Below are 14,245 nucleotides of genomic sequence, written 5' to 3' on the forward strand. Positions count from 1 at the left end.
GGAAAAGTGTACCAATGGTTTAAATTTTCTCATGAAAGGTAAATCAAACCCGGAAAATAACATTTCATAAAACATGTAGATAGTTGGGTCCTTCTATCCCACGGTATGTTAGAATATTTCCCCAATCGAATAGTTTAATTCCAGAATCGAGAGCTCAGATATGAAGGCATAATAAATTTGGTGGCACCACAAATATTGATAACATATAAAATATTTCACAGATGGTATTAATAATCATATTTTCATTTTAAAGCTTTCACAAAAATACATAGTTTAAACAAAAGTTTCATGATATGGCCGGCAAAATACTCATTCATGACTGGGTGGACCTGCACTGAATATTAGAATGCACAAAGTAAATATTCTTAAGGTGTTTTATGTTAATATATCATTTTAAAAGTATTACCATATTGTACATATTAAAGTAGGGATTGAGCAGTGCCATGAATAATTAGGGGTTTTATAATGAAAAGACCCATCGACCCATTAGACATGATAGTAAGCTTTGCAGGGGTTCTTGAGTAGATACATAAAAGGAAATATTATGGTACATTTCAAGTAATCCTTTAGGAGGTCATTCAGGAAAATTCCACTCAAATTTAATTTCTACACATGTTTGTCAGGCCATTTGTTAAGTGTTCACAATGCCATTACTTGTCAAAGTGAATTTTCCATAAGACATGCAATTTATTGAAGCCATTTTTTCTCTATAAACAATCTAAAAGCCACAACTGATTCTACTGTGGTTCTCACAAGTCAACAGCAAATTTATTAAAGAAGCTTTAGGGTGTTAAAATATGATGGTGCAAATAAATTGCATCGAGCATAGAAATATTAAATGACAAAAATTAAATAAATAATTTAGTTAGAGCACTAAAAATAGTCGCAAGAGATACTTTAGAAAAACAGACCATAAGAGATACATTAATGCAACGAATATACACATTAACTAGATTTACAGAAATGCCAACAATGCCATAAAACTTGAGAGCAATGGTTATGCATGTTTGATGATCAAATTTTAGTTTGAAATATTTTTGGTTAACCTACTCGTAGATGAATAAAACGTCTTTTTTGAGATGGATAAATTGTCTCAAATTTATCAAAAAATTCTTCATTAAGAATGATAAAGTCACCTGCAACGCATATACAAAAAGCTAAAATGAATACAACCATGGTGAAAAAGAGGTTACAACATCAAGGTGAAAGATTTTTACAAATTGAAATTGTTGCATTTAATACATGTTAGTGGATGATTCCATTAAAGTTGCTGTTGCGGCACCTCATGCAGTTCTTTGACTATAATATGGTGTCCTTAAATAGGAAGTGAGCACTAATAATGAAGAATGGGTCAATGAGAAATTTCCTGAAAGAAAGAACCTAAGGATTTGGTCAAAGGGGATCCAGAAAAAAATGCTAGGGTTGCTTGATTTCACATTATCAGCTTTTTCTTGGACTATTCTTGAATTTACAGGTTGTGAACCTTACACATCTAGGTGTTTTCACTCATTTACCCACCATTTAAAATGTATGCAATGAAATAACCAGCTGTTTTATACATCTTTACCTACTTAAAGAAAGTCTTCAATCGGTGGATCAAAACCAGGCATACATATGGGGTCTGATCATTAGCATGGTATGTAAAATGAAAAGTAAAAAACTCAGCCTTATAGCTTATTACAGCACTTTAAATATCAAGGATTTTTCATTGTCATTAAAAAATGGAGAACTCTCCACATTGCATCCACAAGGCCAGGGGCCCCAGCTGTGTTCTTCATACTCATTAGGTAGCAGCAACACAAAGCATTTTATTACATTGAAATTACCGTCAACTTGTAAAAGAGTGGATATATTTGTTGAAGTTATAATTACTATCATAACCAATAGAAAATGCATGATAATATGTTGCACTGCAACTGCTACTGTCTACATCTACACATAAACCCCACCAGGGCATTGCCAGGGATCCTAGCATCAACACCGAAGGATGGAAATTGGAGAAGTTTTGGCAGAGGGATATGATGGGAAAAAGAGTCACATTTGAACTCATTCTGAAACTCACAAATCTAAATTTATAATTGAGATCTAAGTGGCAGATGCATTTTGGTTTAGGAATAATTGAATGGGCTTTAGGATTGAGCCCATGTGTTCTATGTATATACACGGGTAATGTACATATTCTATGCCTGTTTTATATAATTTCAATTTAGGGCAAGATCTCTTTATGTTGATTGTCAAATGCCTAATAACATGTCAGTAATAACCCTCTTTGGCAATATTTTATCAACTGAGGCTAGATTTTATCAAATACTCAACATCAGATTACTTAATTATATTCCTTACAAATTCTGGATAATTATCATGAAATACTTTTACTGTTAAAAATACCAAAACTGATTGCCACACATTTTCTAATTACACCATATTCATTTTGGCTACAGCATGTCATTCATTCCATCTTAAATTTCTATCTGCTAACAGTCCAGCTTCATTTACTTACACTATATATATATATTCCCAGGGAGGCTCCTAAAACTATTTCGTAACAAATCATTCACCTGTAACCCCAAACAACAAAAAGATAAATGATAATTACGCACATGAGCCGAGACACCTATTTCTTACGATAGACTACACAGAAAATGAAAAGAGTAAAAAGGATTTAGCTTTTAAAGAGCATTTAAATGGCATACGACTATCTTATGTCAGTATCAGCATTTTGAACACGAGTTTGGCAAACATGATATAATAACTTAGAGAAATCATTTAGAAAGAGAAAACATCCAGGAAGTGAAGTGAGTCCCAGAGTATATGGCTTGCATTAACAAGCAATAGCTTTAATAGTTTATAATTATAATGCAGCATATATCTAAGGAATGCCAATAGAAGTGCCATGTGTAAATCAAACATCTAAGGACATTCCCAAAACATATATTTTATCAAATGTTACACAGCTACACCAACTACTGGAATATGACCAACTCAGCCTGAGGCCTCAACTTAGCCATCCCATTTTAATAACTGCCCCTAAAATTATATAGTATATTCTTGTGTATGGTTCAACACATGCAAACCACAATGCAATAAATTGATTAAGAGACCAGAAGAAATTGTTAAAGGGAATAAATCACTCAACTCCTAATATTAAATATGCTTCATTCTCACCTGAAATTTACACAATTTTATCTCTGTAAGAACTTAAAAACAAGTCTCACAAAATTGCATTTAATGAGGTAACTATGGGCAACTTAAATTGGTGAGGAATATATTTTCTTTCACTTTTCCTGTACCAGCAAATCCTTACAAATATCTGCTCCTATAATTTTCTATTTTATTCAATTTACACTTGGCCGCCTCATTTTAGGTAGTCCCTTTCACCTTTCATTACCACCTTATCGCCTTCAATGAGCTGTTGTGTCTCAGTAGACATACAATGGGTCCATAACACCCTTCACTTTATCTATAAAAAATGTTAATGTACATTCAAACACTACCTCACCAAAACTACCAACTTAGTAGCATTGAAATTTGTGATGCAATTATTTGAGAATATACAGGTAATTGCCCAATTTTAATTTCTCCTTTTAAGGCCTGAATATGAAATCTCAATTTTTGAAACACTTCTATCCATTAGACTGATTTGAATACCTTTAAACCCTCCCTGCATGGCCTTGTCATGTTCCTCAACAATTTTTGGAAGAGATAATGTCATCCCATAGTGATGATTACTGATGTTAAGAAGCTACACTGAATCATCATGTGGGAGCAGGACGGTGTGGTGTCTTGTGTACTGGCTTCCCACCCCGAGGGCCCAGGTTTAAATCCTGGCGGTGGCAACACTTTCAGAGTATTCAGATATCTACTTTGGCTCCATGAGGAGAGCACTTTGAGAGTATTTAATCTTATCAAATTTGACTTTAAAAAGAGGACCCCTTAACAACTTTTGTTAAGAGCAGGGCACTGAGGTTCTTCCTCATTCCTGGAAAATCCTACCCCTACCAAATTACCTAACCATTCCAAAGAAACTGCGGGAGATGCCACAGCAGTAACTTTTAATGGAGGCATCCGCTAATGTGCATTTTAATGCAACAATTTCAGAGTAAAAATCATTCGCCTTGACCGGGATCCCTAATAGTAAAAATCACTTCAGCTGTTGATTATCTTCCCCGACTAGTACTGAAGCATATACATCACTTCATTTCTTCATAGCCATTAAAACTTTTTCTTGAACATAAAATAAGATCCAAAGAGTTGTGTGCAATAAAAATTCTGGGTTCAATTGTTATACAATCATTTGCACAACACAATAACATCCATTTGTCAGAAATATTAAGGTAATGGAAAAATTATTCTAAGCTCCTTAATGAGAGGTCAGTGAAGTTATGGAAGACTGAAACACATTAACACAGCTCTGAACAAGACTTTAAAATTACCAAAGACAAATCTATTTGGCCCTAAAAGGTGTGCAAATTCTGTAAACTGGAAATTATAAAAGATGTTTCACACCTGTAGGTTTTTTGTATCAGTGGTGGTAGTAACTATGAGCAGACTTCTTCAAGCGGTGAAGACTATTTTAACAAGTTTTGGTTCATAGTGCTTCTTCCTCATAAAGGTAGGTTATTCCCGAATGGACCTAATAATACTACACTATAACTCAACATGCCCTAGTCAAGATACGGGAATATTAGAAATTTATAGCCTAATGGCACTTATTGGTCTATTTTAATATCTTTTACCCTGGTCTCTTTTCCTCTCCCACTTGCATGGCACTAAACCATTTTGCTGGTCACCAGGTCCCTGCCACAGAGGACTCATGGACATGAAATCTATCCCGGACTTAAATAGAAATTTGGTAGTTCTATAAGCACCAGAAAGAATAATTCTCATTCTACTCGGATGTTGACCTTTTCGGTGAATTCTTGCACTTTAAGATATTAAGTCACATTGTAGAAATTTTGGCAGTTAGACACACAAAAAGCAGCTTTTAGGTGAGGTAGGATTTTGAGTATTGAACTTTTTCAACCATAACAAGCATATAAGTACATAATGGTAGTGCATGTCACATCATGTTCTTAAATACCTGACCAATTGTAAAATGCAGTGGGTGAGGGGCAGAGAAGACTACCATTTACACTCACATGCAGGATATCAGTGTGTGGGTGTGAGTGGGGCCCTTGATAGGTCTTTACTGAGAGGGTCAAAAGGCAACGGTACAGACATTCACTAGGAGCTGGGTTTGATATTGAAAAGGATAAGATTAAAACACAACAGCAAGCCCGGTGGCCTCTCTTTACCCAAATTATTCCATATTAAAGGAGTTCTACTACAACTGTGGCAATTAATTAAGAGACTTTAGGATCCCCTTAGCATGACAGTGAAGACTTCATTACATTATATTAGCCATGTTAACCTAAAGGTTATGTGGGCATAGTGTGGTATTGTGTAATATCAGCTTGCAGCAGTCTGATATGGTGCACTGATGAATTATTTGACCATTGAATTGATTAACTCTGTACTTGAAAAGAGGACCTCACAAAGCACTTGAATTCTCCTTTCTCTAGCATGAAATGTATACATCAATTCAGTTTGGCCAATTACGCATTTGTAATGGTTTCACTACATATGCGTGCTATATGGCCTAATACATACCCTTAAATCTATGCTGTGACATCTAACCCTTACTTTACAGCACAGTTTTGCAGCATATTCTGCAATGATTTGGCATTTATATCATTTAAGTATATCCTTGGTAAATATTTTTTGATTTCAATTTTACTATCTGATACACCAACCCTGACTGCTATATAAGGCAAAATATATGTCACGATCTCATGGCTTATAAAAATCCAAACAGTACATGCAGTAATTTGACTTCTTTTCAATTGATGGTTAATATTTCAAAATGGAAGTAAGTGTAAGACCCTAATAAATTTCCTGTAGCATCCCAGAAATTGATAATAATGAACTAGAACTTAGGCAATCTATTATGACTCTTTGATAGTTTTTTGGTAAAAATAATGATAATAAATTTGATTTTTTCATTCAACCTATACATTCAGGTACACTCAATTTGAATACAGGACATCATTAAACTCTTTCTTACAATTTAAGAGGGTCATATTTACTTATTTTCTCTCTTCTCTTGATGTTTAGAAAACTATACACAAAAAGGTGCAAAAGAACTTAAAAATGCTCTAACTACAGCTATGTTTGATATTAAATATTAAGTTTTGTGACTTATGATGGAATGTTTCCACCATCTTTACAATTATGCTCTAGGATGATATAGGACAGGGTAATCAAAAATACCACCTGTAGACACATTTAAATGCTGAGGGCCTACTTGTTGTACCTAAAAATCACTGTACACAATAGGTGAATAGCAAAGGAAAAATGGGGCCTGCCACCAAGGACATAAAATGTACAATGAACGATGTGGATAGATTAATATTGACTAATAACTGCAGGGGTTCTAAACCCTTATAGACAGGGATGATGATGTAGGTTTACTAATACTGGGGAGGGATGACCTCTGAAATTAACTAGCAATATGCATTCAGGAACATTCATCCCACTAGTAACCCTTGCCTACAAAGTAATCATTATGCAACAAGTGTTCACATCTCTGTTTAATAAAAATGGTTTTGAAATCTGCAATTAGAAAATAAAGCAGATCCAAGCATTATGACCCCATAATATGAAATCATATTAATTATTAGTTATTAATTAATAGACAAATATTAGCAGGATACCAGATGAACCCAATTTCAATGGTCTCTTGTAAAAAAACACAGTTTTCAAGGTACTAAAAACTGCTTGGAGAATGAATGAGACCCAAATTTTCATCCTGATTGTACTAAAATCTTACGGATATTATGTTTTCAGACAAAAAATGTCACCCATAACATACACCCTCGTGAGGATTTTAGGAAATGCCAATTTCAACTGAATATAGTGGGAGCCTGTACAGTTTTTAAACTTAGCAGTATAGTCTTTAATTGGCTATATTTGAAAATCTCATGAGTACAATTCCAGTGACAGAACATGTTCATTAAATGAGACCAACAATGCAAATACAGTACACACCTTTTCTTTTCAATCAAAAATTAAATGAAATCCATAATCAATTTTTTCTCTCGAGTGAAGAAAGACTATTTACTTATTTCCTAAATTTACAACAATGCTATACAGCGATTGGCTCTAATAAGAATGATAGTCTGATAAACACTGGGATCTATTTGAATTGAATGACAATGATAAAAAGTAATGTTAACAGTTTAATACAAGAGTAACAGCCATTTCATGACTTTACAATTGAATGTCACGCCCGAAACATTTATGTTGAAGGCAAACCACAAGACAATCGCAAATATAAGAGAAAAATCTACCATTTACAGCCAGAATGCAGGGATACGGACATGAAGAACACCCTGGACCAAATGTTTTCCAATAAAATTCCTCTCATATATTCAAATAATGGCTAAAAATTAAAGGAAGCCAAAATTATCTACACTGAGGTTAAAAAAGAAAACCTGAAAATGCAGTACCTTCAAAGAAAAATTAAATTGAATTCTACATTGGCCATAATACTGATATGATGGCCATTAAAATTTTCAGTAGCAATATGTTAAAAAAAATACTTGATGTTATTAGCTAATTAATGTTTCAATATTGCCCGCAACTAGGAAAAATTTGAGTACTAACTGAAAGAAATCACCTCCAGCAGATGACTGGTGAACTATTTCAGAGTTACACCACTCATTCAACAACAGTATCGCGCAAAATCCCACCAAGCCAAAAGTCTCACAAACAAATCTGCACACTTAGAAACACTTTTCTCCTTTCTACAATTAACTTTTTTTGGTATATCTTGTCTTTCCGTGGTATTCAATAATGCTACCACAATTGGGGGATGTCTGGACTGTAAGATATATTTATCCAATGCTTGTTTTGTAAAACAATAGCATTGATATAAACCATTAAATACAACATCAAAAAGAAATCACTATTTCCTTATTTGGAATTCTAATTACTTTGTAAGTGTTCAATCTTGTTATGGTAACTTTCTATCCAAGGACAACGGCACCTACATTGCACAATCCTGAGTCACTGCTTAAACATTTTACATGCCACATTGATTACATTAGGAGAAATATAAGCATATACTCATTTGAAATCTTTGATGGCTCCCTGAACCAGCAGAAACATTTTTGTGATTGATATCTCAAATATATAATAATAATACCTGACCATCCGGAAAAGTAGTTTGCAGTAGTTTGAAATAAAGCAACACCAAATTAACAATCTTCCCCAGTACATGGGCTTTTCATACCCTGTTATCACAAATTTATTAAAATTGAGGATAAAAGTTGAAATCGACAGCCATAGGAGTGTATCTTCATCTTAATGAAAATCCATCAATCACCAAATCAAATTTAATATAAAAATGTACATAGGTTTTAACAAAATGCCTAAGAACAGTCATTATTGTATATTTTTAAAAATATCCATATTACGATGAAGTATTTTGAAGGTTATCTAGGTTACTTAATGAAAATGATTTAAGTTTACACTTTGCATAAAGACTTCAAAAGAATATTATATAATATCAACTTTGTTACGACTTGGAAAAGAGTAAATTCACAGGTAATTTAGAATAATTTCAAGACATTTTCGGAATATGACCTCCTGCAAAAAAAAGTAAAAAGCATAGCTAAATAATTCATATTTAACAAGCAATGACCTGCTATTACTGTCTACTCGATCATGAATTTTTATGCTTGTCAAGCATCTGAAAAATACATGTTATTACAACTCAAGCTACAGACTCAATGAGTAGGTCTGTGGTGTGATATTAAGAATTCCCAATGGCGAGGTTAAAAGGATAAAGTTTAACTATAGAAAATGTTAGTCAAAATTACTAATCAAAAGTGCCAAAGAATTAATTTGGGATTGAAAAAACTAATGAAAATATGAAACAACTATTGAAAGACTTAATATAGGTGTTCACTAATCAAGAATTTCTTCAACAGTATACAATTGTGCTAGTACTTAAATTTTGGTTACATAGGAGACCAATGCAACATCCAATTTTTTATGATGCCAGTGACCGTGCAAAATTCTCTACGTAATGTTTCCTGCACATGAAAAACCTCATTTTTGCATGAATTCTATGGTTTTTTGGCTCAACTTAATGGAACTTCATGATGAAAATTGAATAATAATAACTTGGTACATTCCACTATTAGTGTTTTATTTTTAAAACTTTTTAAAACAAAAATCAGGGGACCTTACAAAGTTTTTATTATTCATTCTTCAATTGTGTATCTTTGCCTAATAAACTGTTAAAAAGATAATATATTGGTGAAGATGCAAGGGGTTTTAAGAAATACTAATTTCTATCCAATTGACACAGTAACTTCCACTTATACTTAACATTCAGTTTCCTTTATTTATGTTAACCATGTACTGTAATCATGAAGTATGTTGACGAAAACACTTAAATTCATTGCTTTCACAAGAACCAATGACACTCTCGATATTGCAGCCTCAGTGGTATGAGTACATTTTTTACAGATAAACACACTTATATAGATTGACATGCATCCAGGAATATAGGCTCAATGATGGTGAAAAACACATGATAGAAGACAGAGATGGCCAATTACAGAAAGAAAAATGTTATTTGTAATGGGAACTGAACCAATGGTTCTTGCCGGGCTGATGCCTAGCCTGTCTATTCAAGAAGCATGATCACTGTTGGAATTGCCAGGGGGTAATAAAACCAATATGCAAATGTTATGGCACTCAGGAATTGCTTCAACATAAACCTTAGGGGGCAGGAAATACAGAAGGGCCTTGGTAAGGCAGATATAAAATGACAATAGGTACAGTTCATTCGAAGGTATGCATAGTCATCATAAAGAAAATTACTTAAATGAAGAATATAATGTATCTTTCCACTGTCCTTAAGGACAGTAGAAAGATACATTATATTCTTCATTTAATTAAAATGTATTTCCACATGGTTGAGCCGGGAACAATTGAATATTAAAAGAAAATTACCTTTAAAATATGGCCAAATGTAAATTAAATAACAAATGCCACATGAATAATAACTTTAAAACGCTACCAAGAATACTGGGATCACTATATCACTTCAATAGCCTCCTTAGATGACAACATAAATTAGTCACTTTCATTGGGTAAACACTGTTTATAAGACTGCAAAAAACTAAAATAATCACTACCCTGACAGATTTAAGTAGTCATACATAAGTTTACACTAGTATTGTGGATCAAAACATTGCTGGTACAGTAGTTTAGAGCCATGTGTGGAACTACCATGATGTGATATTCTCGGAGATAATGCATTAAATGTGTATACTCAACAAAGCTAACCATTAACTTTCAATACAAAGTACCACACAGCCATACAGTCATTTTAAATGACTAATAAATTATTCATCGATCAAAATATTACCAAAAATATAAACACTGAAGCATCATTCAACAGCAATTTTTGTATGAAAAAGATTGGCTCATTAATCCTGATTACATAACTGTTTTCATGAGAATACGAATTGATTATTAGTAAAATCACAGGTATGCTGTTAAAAAACCACCAGTTTTGTTCAAAACGGTCAATTCGACATGCATACATTTAATTATCATATCATAAAACTCCTGATTTACTGCATTCCCCTTCAGAGTAAATAAGGGTCGAACAGAACATGTTTCAATAATATCAATGAGCTAAGAAAATTGAATATGATGTTTTTATACTTCCTGTTCTGGTCTAACTTAGTATAAATCATTAGGTTTGCATAACCCGAACATACTACAAAGCTGCCATGTAAAGAAAATAGTACTAAAACTTCTCTCACCCAACTTCTTCAGGCTTAATCTTTTTCTTCCGACCTCGCTTCTTTGGAACAGGCTGCAGGATGGCAGCAGGACCCCTTGGCTGAGGTGGAGGCGTTGGGTCATCGTCCACAAAGCTGTAGGGGTCATCATTTGTTTCAGGCTTTGCACCAATGCTAACTGGGATTTGACTTATTAGCTTTTGGCCTTCACCTTGACCCCTCATTTCAAGGTCACCACTTGTCTCATATCCATCATCGTGGGGTTCCTGCTTCATTGCACTTTCAGGAAAAGCTGACCTGTTTGAATGGCAGCATGAATCAACAGTCATGCAGGCCGGAGATTGGGCTCGAAAAGGCTCCAACAGCGAATTACTTCTATTTGGCCAGCAATGAACTAATTTTGACTCTGTGATTTAGCAAAATTTTGCTATATCAGCATTAAATACTGCTGAGTGTCAATATTTTCATGAGTTAGGTAAAAAATTCTTAATCTGGAGTATAAGAAGTTTTTCCTTAGAAAGTACAGAAAGAGAGGAACTCCCATGAAGTATGACCAATTAAATATATTGTTTTCCAATTCAAAGTCAAAACCCAATACAAATAACTTCAACGTACATTATAATATAAAAATCGAATGCTTAATTATTCATTCAACAACAAAGGGTGTAACGCCTACGTTGTTTACAATAAATAATAATGCATGTGACATGATGGCGGCAAAGATGTATTTAATTTTACAAAGGTAAAAGTGTTTATGAATAATAGAAGTACGTCTTTTAATAAAGCTATTACGTCAAATTTAACATATTGTTTTGGTAAACGTAAATTGCTAGCATTGCCACAACCTCCTATAGACGGGCAATTGAAATTCAAATAAATGGGCGTAGAAGACCTTACTCAAACATTTAACATAAAAATCCCGTAGTATAAGTTGAACTATTGGCATGTTATTATCACAAAAAAATGTTTAAAAAAGCAAAAAACAAATTTAGGGACTTAATGCTACAAAGAAATTAAAATAATGTTTAACTACATAAAATAACACAAACCCTTACTATTTACTGTGAACGATAAGTTAATAAAATTTTCAAATTTGGAAGAAACTAAATGACTGTCAACATCATAAAATTAATGTTTATAGAAAAAACCAGTCTACTGCCCTTAAACTAAAACTCCATGTTGTGCCAAGTAACGATTTTCTACGTTAAGTCTATAATCTTCACACTTAACTATAAAATGGTGGATAACTGAAGGAAATGGAAAATAACTACTCCAAAACTACAATAACAACAAATATACTTGAATTAAGGTCATTTCTTACGCTGCCACATATGTAAAGCAAAGTTTACAAATAAGAGGCTCTAGTTTACTCACAACTTCAAGCCTTGTGCTTCTGTCCCAGTCGCGTCTTGCGCTTCCATCGTAGCTCCGAGGAGCGTAGCAGTTTCTCTGAAAAGGGTAGCAACCTGCATTGAGAATAACTTGGATCACACGTATTCACTTGCTAAAACTTGGTTTTATGCGTCTCGTGCGCGACGGTTTTGCTAGGTCTCCCAACTAATGGCTGGCCATTTAAATATGGCTAACCAAACGAGCATCGAAACCTCACCCTTTAAAAAGCGTGAGCTTCTCTGCGATTGGTTAACCGTAAGGTAGCTGAAAAATCAATAACATGCACTCTCTGACTCCATTTTTAAGCTAGCTTCAAATTTTCTCGGTAAAATACACACACCTCCCGTCTATACTTTCAAATATCTTCGGACAGACTCTACTTAAAATATCATGTCGCGTGAAACGTGGTTCCACTGCACCCAGAATGTTTCTCTAATCAGCTGGAAGCCAGCCCTCCTCCGCTCGATAAGTGGGTGGGACTTGAAATGGAGTGGGGGATAGAGTTAGCCATATAAGGAAAAAACAATTGAGGTTTAAAATACGTAAACATAAACAAGATTAGAAAATACGAAGTTTCTCTCTAAATACGTCTGTCATATTAATAGTTAAGTAAGAAAATAGAACTGAATATTTCATTTATATCGATACTAAAATATTTGAAGGATCAAATGCGTGTTTCAAAACAAGTAGACGTCAAAGTTTATTTCTAAAATTTGTAATAGCATATCCGTCAGCATTCATCCTACGATCTCACAATAAATATTTTTATAAATAAAGTTTCAAAATAAAAAAAATCAAGATCCACAAGGCCGAAGTGCGCGAATTTGAAGAAAATAAGGTTTTACCATATATACACTGACTACGCTCGGTTCAAAATAATGACTCCTGAAAATAGAACAAAACGCTCAGTAATAACTGTATAGTTTCTTTGTGTACCACAAAGTAGTAATTTCCAACATAACTTTAATAAGGTTTACTCTAAAATCCAAAATTCCATACTTGTAGTATTATTATGATCAACTCTAAATAGCTTTCGACTATATATGTTACTATGTCACGAAACTGGAAAAACAAAAATACAATTTGCCTCCATCAAAATGAGTTACTGTTTGAAGTTAGTGACTTATGGCCCATCCGTTATTCAACCTAGCTTGCTAAGTCTTGGGTGCGAAGAAGCCACACCAGGTTTCTGCCCGGGTCGTTTTCATGGGGATACCGAGTCCAAGGACAGCGAGATGTTTACTGTTGCCTGATAAACCTGCCAATTTCGCTGTCGTAATAAGGGACTTCTTGCTAGGCTGTTTTCTAGCGTTTCATAGAAATTCCCAAATTGTAAGTTCCCCTTAAACGTGAATTTCAATTAATGAAAAAACTCGGTTATATCAGTGCAACAAGCTGACCTGAGGATGCAGATGCAATAAACTTTTCAGAAGTATTTGAATGTGTTCTTAGGTAATTTTTAAAGTAAAGAGAATCGTCTTATATTTGCATCAGCTTCCCAAGTTTGCTAAAGTAAACTTGAACGTCTATGCTTCACGAGAAAGTATATTATTAATTTTAGAATATTTAACACATTAAAATATTTCTGAAGATGACAGGCGCAAAATGTGGGACTTAGGAAATAAATTTGATAATAAAAGGAAACTTAAGAGGTGCCGTAAAAATATGGAATTTGAAATAAAATGCAATAAAAATTAAAAAGTATGCGCTGATTAGGGGATGCTCGGTGGCAGCACAGAAACAGTGACGATTTTGGATGCTACTATATGCACAAAGCGCGAGTGCTAAGGCTCTGGAGAGTTTAGAATTATTTTTCTAACAATACAGAGAACCTAATACAGTGTAAGTACAGTTTTTCAATGTGTATATTTAAACAGAACGTCATGTAATTGTGAAATCTATGGAATTTGTGGGCATCTGTGACTCCAAATGTCACATACATTCAAAGAAATACATCATTTGTATGAGAATGTACATATTTTTACGAA

The 14,245-nt window shown here is 33.8% G+C and overlaps 1 protein-coding gene across 1 annotated transcript in view; it reads right to left on the reverse strand.

Annotated features, from left to right (window-relative positions):
* Tdg (Thymine DNA glycosylase) overlaps positions 1 to 12,704 on the reverse strand; it is a 68,955-nt gene extending 56,251 nt beyond the window's left edge. The window contains exons 1-2 of the mRNA XM_071597305.1: positions 12,240 to 12,704; positions 10,887 to 11,000 (exon numbers count right to left, since the gene is read on the reverse strand). Of these exons, the coding sequence (XP_071453406.1) occupies positions 10,887 to 11,000; positions 12,240 to 12,337 (212 nt within the window). The 5' untranslated portion in view covers positions 12,338 to 12,704. The remainder of the gene's footprint in view (positions 1 to 10,886; positions 11,001 to 12,239) is intronic.
* Positions 12,705 to 14,245: the final 1,541 nt, after the last annotated feature.

This window comes from Hetaerina americana, unplaced genomic scaffold (assembly GCF_022747635.1).
Source record: "Hetaerina americana unplaced genomic scaffold, ioHetAmer1.1.p SCAF_85, whole genome shotgun sequence".
NCBI classification, from domain to species: Eukaryota; Metazoa; Arthropoda; class Insecta; order Odonata; family Calopterygidae; genus Hetaerina; species Hetaerina americana.